Source organism: Pygocentrus nattereri, chromosome 14 (assembly GCF_015220715.1).
Source record: "Pygocentrus nattereri isolate fPygNat1 chromosome 14, fPygNat1.pri, whole genome shotgun sequence".
Lineage (NCBI taxonomy): Eukaryota > Metazoa > Chordata > Actinopteri > Characiformes > Serrasalmidae > Pygocentrus > Pygocentrus nattereri.
Window position 1 is genome coordinate 31,159,825 of NC_051224.1, and position 13,044 is coordinate 31,172,868.

Consider the following 13,044-nt stretch of genomic DNA (forward strand, 5'->3'; position numbering starts at 1 on the left):
TCACAGCACTCTGGTTTTATTGAGGTTTGTTTTAACAAAAATGGCTTTAAAAGCTCTATATTGGTCTGTTTCTCATGCTTCTAATCCTTTCTCACCACAATTTACTGATCCCATGGCACCCGAGACAAAACGTGGAGTTGTTGCATCCAAAATGGTAAAGCCTCAGTTCCTGATCTTACCCGCAAGCGTCTGGCCAGTTCGGTCTGATCAAGTGTATTGCCGGTTGCTTGGCAATAGACATGGCAGTTGATCATCAACCTCAGTTGAATTCCTAACTTGTAATAAGATTCAGTAAGAAAAGGTAAATTAACTCTTGTTTCTGCAACATGAATGTAAAAAATCTCATTTTGACTTTGGTATAATAACTTAGAACGTTCTCTAATGTGGCTATGGAAAACAGTAATCTGTTGGAAGGCACTTTAGCGAAAGCTTAACAACGTACTGCATTTTGTCAAACAGTTATTGATGCAATCGTCTTCCATTACATGTTAGCTACATTATCCTCACAGCACCAAAGAACTAAAGAAAACCTCAGACACGTTTTGCCTGGTCTACATTTGGGGTGAGGGGCACTCCCATGTAAATTTGATTTTTCAACAAACATATACTTTGAGGTGGCAGCTGAGGTTCAGTGAAAAGCAACAATGCTGTTTCAGGCACTTCTAATGCAAAACATTAGCACAGTGGCAAGTGCATGTGGCTTTGCTGAAAGCTTCCCACGCTCTTACATGCCGTCTGTTTGTGTGTGCATGTTGAAAGGCATTTCTCAGACACACCGCTCTCGATATGGTGTTTAGTAATGGAGGCCAAACAGACACAGCTTCATCGCAGATGTCCAGAGTTTCATCTCTCAGGACTTGGCGAAAATTTGTAGACGCTGGTTCGCATTTATGCTTGAACTAAAGTCAAAGACTAATGAGTGTTCTCTGGGCTGCGTGGCTGCTCTAGTGAAGCCTCAAAACACCTGTTGCCTCACTTAACTCGGAGAAGTCACAGCTATCACTGATGATCATAAAAAGCATGCTGTAATTTTATATTTATTTTTTTTCCCCTCATTTCACTGGAGCCAGCAGAGAAATTCCCCTGAAAATTTGGATTCTAAACCACTTAAGTGTTTATAAATATGAGAGATGTTTGTTATGATTTGAATTATAGTCTTGTCTACAGTCATCAGAATCATCAAAACAAGCAGAATCACTAACCACTTCATTATTTCACATATTTCTTTCATAGATACGCCATATGGCCAAAAGTATGACCTGACCATCACACATCCTTCCAGCCTTGACTCGCACAGGGCCTCGATTTCCCAGAATCACTTGGGGAGAATCACTCCATCGCTCAACTAATCATCACTACAACTCTGCTGAATGCTGATCTGATTCACCTGTTTTACCTGTCATATGACTTCCTTAGTTTAGTACATTAGCCTAGGCTTTAGACTAATATAGTTGCGAGGGGTCTTTTCTCTTGTAGGACTACTGAGTGTTTTCCATTGTGGTTTCGCTTGCCCTTATTGTGTGTTGGACTCTTTTCTGGATTTTTTATCATTGTCTTACGTACAAACTAAAACTAATTCCCTCTCCCTGCTTTTTTTTCTGAGTATACAATCGCCCACATGTCCAGGCAGACACTGAAGAACGACTGAATGTTGAGCCCTCCTGCTACCCACTTCAGACCAGCTGCCCACGCCCCAGCCTCCACCACCTGCCTTGGACTAGCTGCCCACCCTACACTGATGTTCTCATAGACTCCTAGCTATTCCTACTACCAATACTACTGCTATTAATATTGTAGTATAATCACTTGTAGGTAGTTTGACCAGAGGAGGATGGGTCCCCCCTGGTGAGCCTGGTTCCTCCCAAGGTTTCTTCCTCAGTTTGAGGGTTTTCCTTGTCACTGTTGCCCCTGGCTTGCTCGCCGGGGGTTTTTTACATTTTTACACTCTTGTTAAAACGGTCTTTTCTGAAATTCTGTGAAGCTGCTTTGTGACCACATCCGTTGTAAAAAGTGCTATACAAATAAATTTGATTTGATTTAATCATTTATCGTTGCCCTCCTTGTTATGTTTATACTGTTTTGCCTTTTTGCTGTTTTGGTTTTTACCCATGCTCATATCATGACTACGACTCTTGCCAAACCCTTTACTTTTAAAGCCTCATCTCTTGGATTTTACCACGAGCATCTGAGTCTGTCATGTCACACCTTCTATATGAAATTGTTGGACATCCCATAACAAAACCATCGGAGCTCAGTTCGCAACTTTTTAAATTTTATTTATTTATATCTTTTAAAGGCTTGAATTGTGTTCAATGTCAGAAACTATTGAATTGTGTTCAATGTCAGAAACTAATGTTGGACAAGAAGTCTGGTCTATAAATGGCATTGAAATTCACATCAAAGATGTTCAGTGGGGTTGTGGTCAGGACTCTTTGCAGACCACTGGAGTTCCTACACACCAAACTTGTCAAACCATATCTTTACTGAGCTCACAGGTGCACAGCAATGGTGAAACAGGAAAAGGTCTTCCCCAAACTGTTGCCACAAAGTTGGAAGCATATAATTGTGTGAAATGGCTTTGTGTGCTGTCGCATTAACATTATAATTCACTGGAACTTGGTTAAACCCAAACCCTGAAAAGCAGCCCCTCTAGAGAATCATTTACACCTGCAGCTTTTAGTGTAGATGTAATAGTCCTCATCAAAATGTGTAAATTTGCTAAGCTGCACTGCTGTCAAGTCAACATTTCCTCAGTAACATCAGCTTCAGCTGAAAGTGATGGCAAAGACAAAGAATGAGTCACCACTCAGAAATAAAATCCCATTTTCAAAAAAATAAAAATAAATAAATTGGCACACTGTGCAAAATGGAAACAATAATAGAATGTAATAATGTGTGAATCATTTCAACCCTATATTTAATTGAAAACATTACAAAGTCAACATAATAGAAGCTGAGTCTTGTAGAAGTGAAGATGAGGAGGGGTTCACTTCTCTGTGGAAAAACTGCATGGGCAAATAGTGCAGCAATTCAAGGATAATGCTTCTCAACACGTAGGTGCCTGCCGTGGCAGCAATCCCCAAACCCATTGGTGGACACCTCGGGTAAAGGAAGCCGTCAAGCTGAAGAAAGAGTCCTATTGGGCCTGGTTAGCTTGTGGGGCGAAAGATGGGTACTGAAGGGTCAAGCGGGTTGTGGCTTCAGAGGTTGCTGAGGCAAAAACTCTGGTGTGGGAGGAGTTTGGTGAGGCCATGAAGAAAGACTCTCGACAGGCACCAAGAAGGTTCTGGCAAACCGTCAGGAGAGGAAAGCGGTTCCCAACCAACACTGTATACAGTGGGGCTGGGGGGCTGCTTGATTTCAACTTGGGACGTCATTGGATGGTGGAAGGAATACTTCAAGGATCTCAATCCCACCAACGATCCTTCCCCAGAGGAGACAGAGCTTGGAGATTCGAGCCAGGGTCCGTCCATCACTCGGGCTGAGGTAGCTAAGGTGGTTGGAAAATCCTTGGTGGCAGAGCACCAGGGGTGGATGAGATCCGCCCGGAATTCCTGAGGGCTCTGGATGTTGTAGGGCTGTCTTGGATACATGCCTCTGCAACTTCGCGTGGACATCTGGGGCGGTCCCCCTGGAATGGCAGACCAGTGGTGGTCCCACTTTTTAAGAAAAGGGACTGGAGGGTGTGTTCCTATCGGGGGATCACACTTCTCAGCCTACGCGGTAAGGGGTACAGGAGAAGAGAGTCTGACCAATAGTTGAATCTCAGCTACAAGAGGAACAATGCAGCTTTTTATCCTCACCAGGGTCCTGGAGGGTGCGTGGGAGTCTGTCCCTCGGGGGATCCTGAGGGGCGTGCTCTGGGTGAGGGGCCCATTGTTACGAACCATTCATTCCCTGTACAAACGGAGTAGGAGCTTGGTTAGCCAGCAGTAAGTTGGATTGGTTTCCAGGGTGGGTGTCCAGTATGGTGGCCTCAGGCTGTCATGTCTGCTTTTTCCGGATGATGTGGTCATGTTGGCGTCATCAGACCAACACCTCCAGCTCTCTCTGGACCAGTTTGCAGCCGAGTATGAAGTGGCTGGGATGGAAATCAGCACCTCTAAATCTGAGACCATGGTCCTCAGTCGGAAAAGGGTGGAATGCTCTTTCCAGGTCGGGAGTGAATTCTTGCCCCAACTGGAGGAGTTTAAATATCTTGGGATTTTGTTCACAAGTGAAGGAAGGATAGAGCGAGAGGTTGATAGGCAGATTGGTGTGGCATCTGCAGTAATGCAGACCCTATACTGGTCCATCATGGTGAAGAGAGAGCTGAGCCAGAAGGCGAAGCTGTCAATTTACCTGTCAATCTATGTTCTGACTCTCACCTATGATCACGAGCTTTGGGTAGTGACCGAAAGAACGAGATCATGGATACAAGCGGCCGAAATGAGTTTTCTCCGCAGGGTCGCTGGGCTCTCCCTTAGAGATAGGGTGAGAAGATCGGCAATTCGGGAGAGGCTCAGACTAGAGCCGCTGCTCTTCCACGTTGAGAGAAGCCAGTTGAGGTGGTTCGGGCACCTGGTAAGGATGGCCTCTGGATGCATCCCTAGGGAGGTGTTCCAGACATGTCCGACGGGGAGGAGACCCCGGGGAAGACCCAGGACATGTTGGAGGGATTATATCTCTCGACTGTTTGGGAATGCCTCAGTATCCCTCCAGAAGAGCTGGAGGAGGTGACGGGGGAGAGGGAGGCCTGGGCCTCTTTGCTTAGGCTGCTGCCCCCACAACCCGGACTTGGATAAGCAGTTGAGGATGGATGGATGGACGGATGGATGGATGTTTCTCAACACAAAATAGCACAGAACTTGGGAATTTCATCATTTACAGTACACAATATCATCAAAAGATTAAAAGAATCCAGAGAAACCTGTGAATGCAAGGTACAAGGCCAAAAAGCAATATTGGCTGTCGATGATCTTCAGGACCTCCGGTGGCATAGCTTTAAAAGTCAACCTTGATCCTGTAGTGGAAATCACTGCATGGGTTTAGGAACACTTCTGAAAGCCATTGTCTATGAACACAGTCAATTGCTGCATCCACAGATGCAAAAGTTCATTTAAGATGGACTGAGGCAAAGCAGAAAAGTGTTCTGTAGTCCGACAAATCAAAATTTGAAATTCTTTTTGGAAATCAAGAAAACTGCGTCCTCCTAGCTAAAGACCATCCTACTTGTCATGAGTGCACAGTTCAAAAGCCAGCATCCATGATGGTACAAGGTGGCATTAGTGGACGTGTCATAGGTGACTTGTACATCTATGAAGACTATAACATTTTTCAGTTTCAGCATTTGATATGCTGTCTTCATATTATTTCCAATTACAAAATAAGTTTTTTATTTTATTTTTATTTACTTTTTGCACAGTGCCCCAACTTTTTTCAGAAAAAAATGAAAAATGCTACTCGATGCATTTTGCGTTACTTAGACAGATAATTTTACTGTCTGGCTATGAAAACAGTCATGTCAGCTAATAACCACAGAATGTACAGATTTAAAAAATAAACATTTCTTAATGTTACCACTAATTTTGTCAGTCTCATAGATCTTTTGAGTGACACTGATGACACGGCCATGAACTGTCATTCCACCGTCAAATGAGGAGAGGGCAATTGCTTCACTACAGCACTGGAGCCCGTATAGATGCTCTGTATCATCCATGATAATAGATGCCCGTATTCAGTTCCAAACACATTAGTCCAATAAGAAAATCACTTATTAAAAGGGTCAGTTTTGATTTAAAGCAAAGTATGTGGTAACACCAACAATGTGACTAGTCCATTAACCAAAATATGGGTACACCTCTTAGAAGATAGCTTAGCAAAGAGATGGAGCCAAGAGCCAATAAAATCTCTAAACAAAAAAAACCAAAAACAAACAAAACAAAAGGCATCAAAACATATCCTATTAAAAGTACAACAGACTTAATTTTTTTGAGCATGCATCTCGAACCTGGTGGAAATCCCATGAGATTTCGGTAAAATACAAAGAATTCCCTTTTATTTGACTTGACTTGGCTTTGGCTGATATAATGCTTTGGATAATTACATTCTTTCAACACTAATACTTTCAGTTTATTATAAAAAAGGATCAAATCAATTCAAATCAACTTCATTTGTTTTATTAACATGTACAAGAGCCAGTTCTATGTTTTTTTGTGTGTTAGGGTTAGGCAGCCCGGTGAATGATAAATTGGTGCGCACAATAAACACATGAAAGCTTAGAATTGTTTGTGTGTCATTAGCTTTAGCACATTGTGTTTGTCTATACTAAATGAACAACAGATTTTATGACCAATTAAAGCCACAATACGCATTGTTTATGGAGAAAAAAGAAACTAGTATAAAAGTGATTTGTTTCTTTCGTAATACAGACTCACTTGAGACAAAGACTTCAACTAGTTTATTTGTTTATATGAACCATTTTATCATATGTGAGTGTGGGTCTGCACCTATTGGCAAGGTCATGCTTAGATCATTTTAGAACAGGGGAGAAAGCTTGCCTGAAAGCTTTACTATCATCATCAGCTTTACCCACTTCATCCAGATAGGGTTGTGGTAGCAGTTGGGAGAGCAGAGTCCCAGCTCATTCAGGGGGACCCTGAGCTGCTCCCAGGCCAACTTGGTGATATAATCACCGCAGCATGTCCTAGGATGACCCCAGGGTCTCGTCCCAGTAGGCTGTGCCTGGTAGACCCCCACCGGGAGGCATCTAGGGGCACCCTCAGAAACACTCTTCAGGTGGCATGTGAGGATTGGTCAATGTCTACTGTCCATAAAGGACCTCATGAACAGGTTAAAAAGTACTTGAAACAGCCTGCAGAGCATGAAAAAAGGTCTTGTGGACAGTTGAGACCATATAAGAACTACAACTGTGATAATCTGCTGATGCAGATCTATAAACTATAATACTGATGACCTGCTGATGCATGACGTTCATACATGTGCGTGTTCCAATACGCAAATAGCGGAATGGATCACTGCAAGACTGGACTACACAGGCATAATTTACATGACTTTGTAAAGAGGAGTGTTTAGTTCACTGTGTGTATGTGTGTATAAGTGTTTTCGTGTGATTGTGTGATTGTGTGTGCATCTGAAACCGCAAAGTGGCATCACCCCAGCTGTCAGCGATTTACTTCAGACTCTAAACCATCTGCATCCTCGTTCACTCCATCTGTCTTTTCTCATTTTCCATCTCTCTCTCTCTCTCTCTCTCTCTCTCTCTCTCTCTCTTTTAGCTGGATACTGGAAGTTGCAGTATATGCTGCAGTCTCAGCATTATTTCAGCATTCATGATCAGAACTAAACTGCTGAAGACATTTGGTCAACATTTCTCCCTGCAGGAGGGACTCTCTTATTCTCTTGCTTTTTCTTACTAGTTCTCCCTTTCTCTCCGAAGGTCTGATGTACATAAGCAGGGCTGAGATATAACACAATTATTTGCAAAATACAGAAATTACAGTTTAAACAACCTTCCATGAAATTGCATATTCTATTGATTGTCTTAGTGAAAGTTTGTGAGACTTCAACATATGATGGCAGTATGTTAGGAAAGAGGGATTAAGGGAGGGTTCTGCTTGGAGCAAGAAGGCCGGACCCCTTTGAACTGTGGTAGGACTGATGTAGGACTGAGGAAGAGGGAGGAGCTGGTGTGGTGGTGAGGATTGCAAAAACTTTGTCACAGAAAGTAAAGATGAGAAATTATAGGGCATTAGATTGGAAGGGGGAGGGGTTTCTGGAAGACCCTTAAAATTGTAGTTATCCCATAATTCTATTAATACGTCCTCTACAGGGAACAAACTTAAATATGACATTTTTCTGAAATTGTGCACACTTTTTATTTATTTGCTGAATTTAACCTGAGACAAGAATAAAAGGTAAAATATAATATGTGCCATAATTTTTCGCACAGGGTCATATTTTACGTTTTATTATTTTTCCCTATGTAAACAAAGTGAAAAATACCTTTGCATATATCTTTATTCAGTCCAAAACTCTCACTGTATTTGGACAGTGCCCACTAAAGACAAAAATACCTATAGAAAACTGAGGATCAAGAGGCCTTGGCCAAACCTTCATTATTAAAAAGAAAGAGAGAACTTTTGAGAAGTCACTATAAAGTGACTGCCAGGCCAAAGAACACCTGCACAATCAATGACAAAGTTTTCACCATAATGAAGAAAAATGCACATACACCTGTCTGACAGATCAGAAGCATTCTGGTAAGTGACCAGAAGGTGGTAGGTGAGCATTTGTCAATGTATACTGTCCACAATTTACTTCAAAGAAAAAAAATTCTTCAGAAACAGAAATGCAGAAGCTACACTGCAAGATGCAAACTACCAGTTGGCAATAAAAGCAGGATGGCCAGTTTACAGGCTCTTTTAAGTACTTTTGAGCAGACTGTACAGTTCTGGGGAAAAAGGTCTTGATATATGAGACCAGGATTAACTTGTATCATAGTGGTGGCAACATCAAAATGTGGAGGTGAGAAGGAACCTCCCACAGTCCAAACCACCTCATCTGAAAAACATGGTGATGTGAGTGTTATGTCTTGGGCCTGTATGGCTGCCACAGGTTCCAGCTCACTTATCTTCATTGAGGATGTAACTGCTGATGGCAGTAGCAAAATGATGTCTGAGGTATATAGAAGCATCTTATCAGCTCAAGTTCAGGAAAATGCCTCCAAACCCATTGTATGGCACATCTTCTTACAGTAAGACAATGATCCTAAACATACTGCCAAAACAACAGAGGAATTTTTCAAAGCTAAAAACTGGAAAATTCTTAACTGGCCAAGTCAGACACTTGACCTGAATCTCAACAGGCATACAATTCACATGTTGAAGAAAAGATTAAGGGCACTAGTCCATCAAAACATACAGGAACTGAAGACTGCTGCAGCTTAAAACAGAATAATATAGAGCCAAGGCTCTCTGAAAAACATATATAACTGGTTTTCCATCATAGAAAAAAAAAAAAAAACATTTGACCACGCAAAGTGCTCATGGTTCTGTATAGAACCATCACATTTACTAAGGAATCCTTGAAGAATCGAGTGCACAAGCCTCAAGCATGGGCCCAAAGAGTATTTGCAAACATTTCAGGACTTTCAAGACCAGTTGACCACATGTATGAGAAGAGGGCTGTATTATTTCACTGGACCTTTTAAACCCTGCGCCTCATGATTTTGCAGTTAACAGCCAGACCAGTGTGTAATTTGCATGATTAGCTACAGCCTTAGTAAATCTATCATTCATTTCAGATGCATTGTGCCTGCATAATGTGGTCAAGCATATTTTGCGCTGTGCTTTCTTTCTTACATTCACACACACATACACACCTTCTCACACACTTTTTCTCTTGCCATCTCTCTCTCACTCAGTTCCAGATTACTTTTATTGCCATTACTGGTATCACGTACAGTACAGTCTAAGGCATTGTAAAATAACAGATTTCTTGCTTTCTCTGGCGCATGAATGCCTCACCTCCACTCTCTCCCAGACTTTTAATGGCTCTTTGAAACACTATTCAGTTCATCCAAAGTTTTATTTAAACTCTCCCCAAAGTGAACATGCAGATGGCAGAATATCTGATTGTCCACAGTAGACGGAATGCTGCTGGGATTTCTGTGCCATGTTTAACCAGTGGGTATTTTAGGAATAGGCCCTTCAGAAAGCACCATGTTATTATGTTAACTCTTAATTTTGTTAGGCATTATTGCATTAGTCTTGAAATTGCATCTTTTAAATAAATATTTTTTTTATTCTGTTATTGGCTCTTACACGTATAAAGCATACAGTATGTTATAGTTTTATCAAAAAAGTGGAAAATACTGATGTTACATAAGTAACAAATGTAAAAAATAAGTACTTCAATCTTACTTCCCCTGAAAGTAAGAGCATAAATTCCAGCATATGAAAAATATCCATAAAAACACGGCTTAAGTACTTTAAGTTAATAAACAGTAAAAAAGTAGAAACAGTACATTACAAAAAAACAAAAACAAAACAAAAAAAACAACAGAGAACACTGAATTCCAAGGTTTCCTTCATTGATACAAAATGTACATGAGTTCAATGTCTTTTAGGGTTCAGGTGGTTTTGTTTTAGCTGGAGTCAAATGTCACTAAAAGTGGCTCGTAACAGACAGGATCATTATGTTGCCAGGCCTGGTACAGCAACATCATATTTGTATTCTACAATTCAGCCCCACCCAAGCAAAGAGTCCCAGAGAGCTTATCTCATCACCCAGGAAAGTCCTTAAATAAATGTACTGCAGAGGCTCGGTCGTGCTAGGATTTGTTGAGTCTTCAGCCAGGTTTTTTCAGAGACAGTTTGCAACAAGAGGAATGGTGGTCAGCACAAGGGCAAGAAGTGAGCTTTCCATGTCAGTCTGGCTGCTGTTATGTAGACGGTCGTCACAGACACTTGCAGGTACAAGCAAACCACATATACATACACACTCTCTCACACAGGAAATCAAGGCCAGGGCTTCGGCTAAGCTGGCCTCATAGTGATACTGTGACAACATTAGCATTATCTCTGATCTTACCACACCCACTGCAGGTCAGACAGAGAGCCTTTAAATCTGAGCATGGAGGTTTTAGCTGGAATGAGGAAAGATCTGTCTGATTAAGTTCACATGGCCATACTCTTAAAACAACCACACAGTCCCCCCCCTGGCTTTCTACTATATGGAAGAATGTAAATTAAAGTCTACAGATCACTGTGCAAACCTCTAGGACTTCATGGACATCTGTGAAATTCTTGAAGGTTTGGGATTATTAACATCTACAAGGGACCAATTACTCTATGGGATGCTTTGCAAGTCTGCTGCTCTGAACAGGAGGGAGATAAGGAGAATCGTCACAGGTATATCGCTCTGCCTTACCGCATTTAAGCTCGTCTTGTTCCAAAAAGAAAAGAAAAAAGGTAAAGGACTGACACATTTATTATTGCTAATGCTCGTCTCCTCTCTGCCCATAGTCCACCCCTTCATGGCTGGTGAGAGAGCGCAGAAAAAGAGGCACAGTCTCATACATACTGCTCCGCCTCTCCTTCTGCAATAATGGTGACTGATCCATCCCCACTGTTCATCTCAATGTCCTTATTAGCAGCAGTAGAGTTTTCTGGAAGCAGGGCCAAGTCTTTGAAAACGTCCACGTAGTGGGTGAATCCTGGGCCCCAGTTCAACAGGCTGTCCCAGTTGAAGTTACCTGCCCCCTGGCCCAGCTTATGGGGCAGTGTGTGGTGCTGATGCTCCCCAAGAGGGGCATGGCCTCCAGTGGGACCACCCTCTGCCCGTCGACTGGAATACCGCCTCTGTTTGATCCTTCCCCCATAATCTTCATCGTCAGCATCTGACTCATTGACCTGCGAGAGCTTGGGCACTCGGGATCCGTAGGTAACAGGCTTCTCCCGGTCGTACTCCATCTCTGAGCAAGTGAAAGAGTCATGCGAGTCACTCTCAGAGGAAGATTCCGGTGCCGGGATCCCATCTGCAGGGTTTCGGACCCGGGACAGTGGGCGCCGGCAATCTTCCTCAGATGACGAGCGACCGTGATCGGCGCTGCAGATGCTGGGGTTCCTGGGTCGTGGAGTGTTAAGACGCTCCACTTCTTCTATGGAGAGCCCAACTGGTGGCCCACTCTCTAGCGGGATCTGCTCTATGGGCTGCTTCAGGCGACTTCCTGGGCGAGAGCTATGACCAGCCATCATTGTCTGTGGACTTTTGCTGCGACGGCCAAGACGTGTGGCATAGTTGAACTGCTGGCAGGCATCTCCGTGCAAGTCCAGAGGGCTTCCATCCCGACGGGCCAGGTTAAGCTCCCGTGTTGGAGTGTTCCGGTAAAAGGATGCAGGTTTGGAGAAAGGAGCTGGGCTGTGGCGAGAAAGTGGGTTGGGCGTAGGACAGGCAGCATGACTTAAGGGTGTGGAGCGGAGTCCTTGGGCATAAGTGGGCTGGTAGGTGTAGCTAGATGCCCCAAGAGGTAAGGGTGACTGCCGGGCATAACCCAGCGGGCTATGCCTCTGAATGCTGAACTTGGGTGTGTGGCTGCGGAACTGCTTGTAGTGTTGGACAATATCGGCATCAGATGGGGCAATGCTGCTTGCATTGTCAATGTCATAGTGCTCAATGTCAGCCTCTGGGATGCCACATGGTGCACAAGGGGCGCTGGGAACTGCCTCTCCAACCTGAGGGATGTCTGTCTCATCATAAATCAGGTATGGGTTTTCTCGTTCAATGATGTCGGGTTTGGGATTCCCTTCTGGCTGCTTCCTGACGGTCATGTCATCTCCATATGGTGGGATATTGTCAGGATCATCAAATGCCACATTTTCACTCCCCTTCTTCTTCTTCTTTTTCTTCTTCTTCTCCTTTGGCTTCTTCTCTTCCTTTGGCACTGTAGTCTTGCTGCCTCCCTTGCAGTGGTTGTGCAGTATGAGGCTGAGCACCACCAGGGCAAGCACGGTAGCACAGCTGCCCACAATGGCTGGCACTGCCCAGATGGGCAAGACAAGTGCCTCATTGGTAACAGCCGGACTGCAGGTGAACCCTCCATTTCCGCCTGCCTTACACACCATCCCTTGGGGGCACGTCACACCCAGACATGCCACCAGGCTCTCGCAGACCTGTCCTGTGTAGAGCTCTTCACAAACACAGCTGAAGCCTCCACGGGTGCCTGGTACACAGCTGCCACCATTCTGGCAGGGGCTTGAGGCACAGTCTCCTGGAGGGACACACTGGTAGCTGTACCACTGGTTGACGCACATCATGCCATCCCAGCAGGGGGCACTCTCACACATGTTGGGGCCACGGCAGCCGATCTTCACTGATGGGTCCGTCTTAGAGATGGAGACAATCTGGTGCTCGCCGGTGAATGGGAGGAGCTCACCATTATACTTTATATATGCATAGCAGCCATCGAATCCTGCAGAGAGTGAGAGTGAGAAAGAGAGAATGAGGAGATGTTTAGTGGCATTCTAAATCTGTGGTCTATAT

General features: G+C 43.7%; 1 protein-coding gene across 2 annotated transcripts in view; it reads right to left on the reverse strand.

Annotated features, from left to right (window-relative positions):
- Nucleotides 1-9,569: 9,569 nt before the first annotated feature.
- Nucleotides 9,570-13,044, reverse strand: part of LOC108434526 (protocadherin Fat 4) — a 150,975-nt gene continuing 147,500 nt past the window's right edge. For both annotated transcript variants that reach the window (XM_037544670.1, XM_017709724.2), the window contains one exon: nucleotides 9,570-12,973. In XM_037544670.1, coding sequence (XP_037400567.1) covers nucleotides 11,076-12,973 — 1,898 coding nt within the window. In that variant the 3' untranslated portion in view covers nucleotides 9,570-11,075. The remainder of the gene's footprint in view (nucleotides 12,974-13,044) is intronic.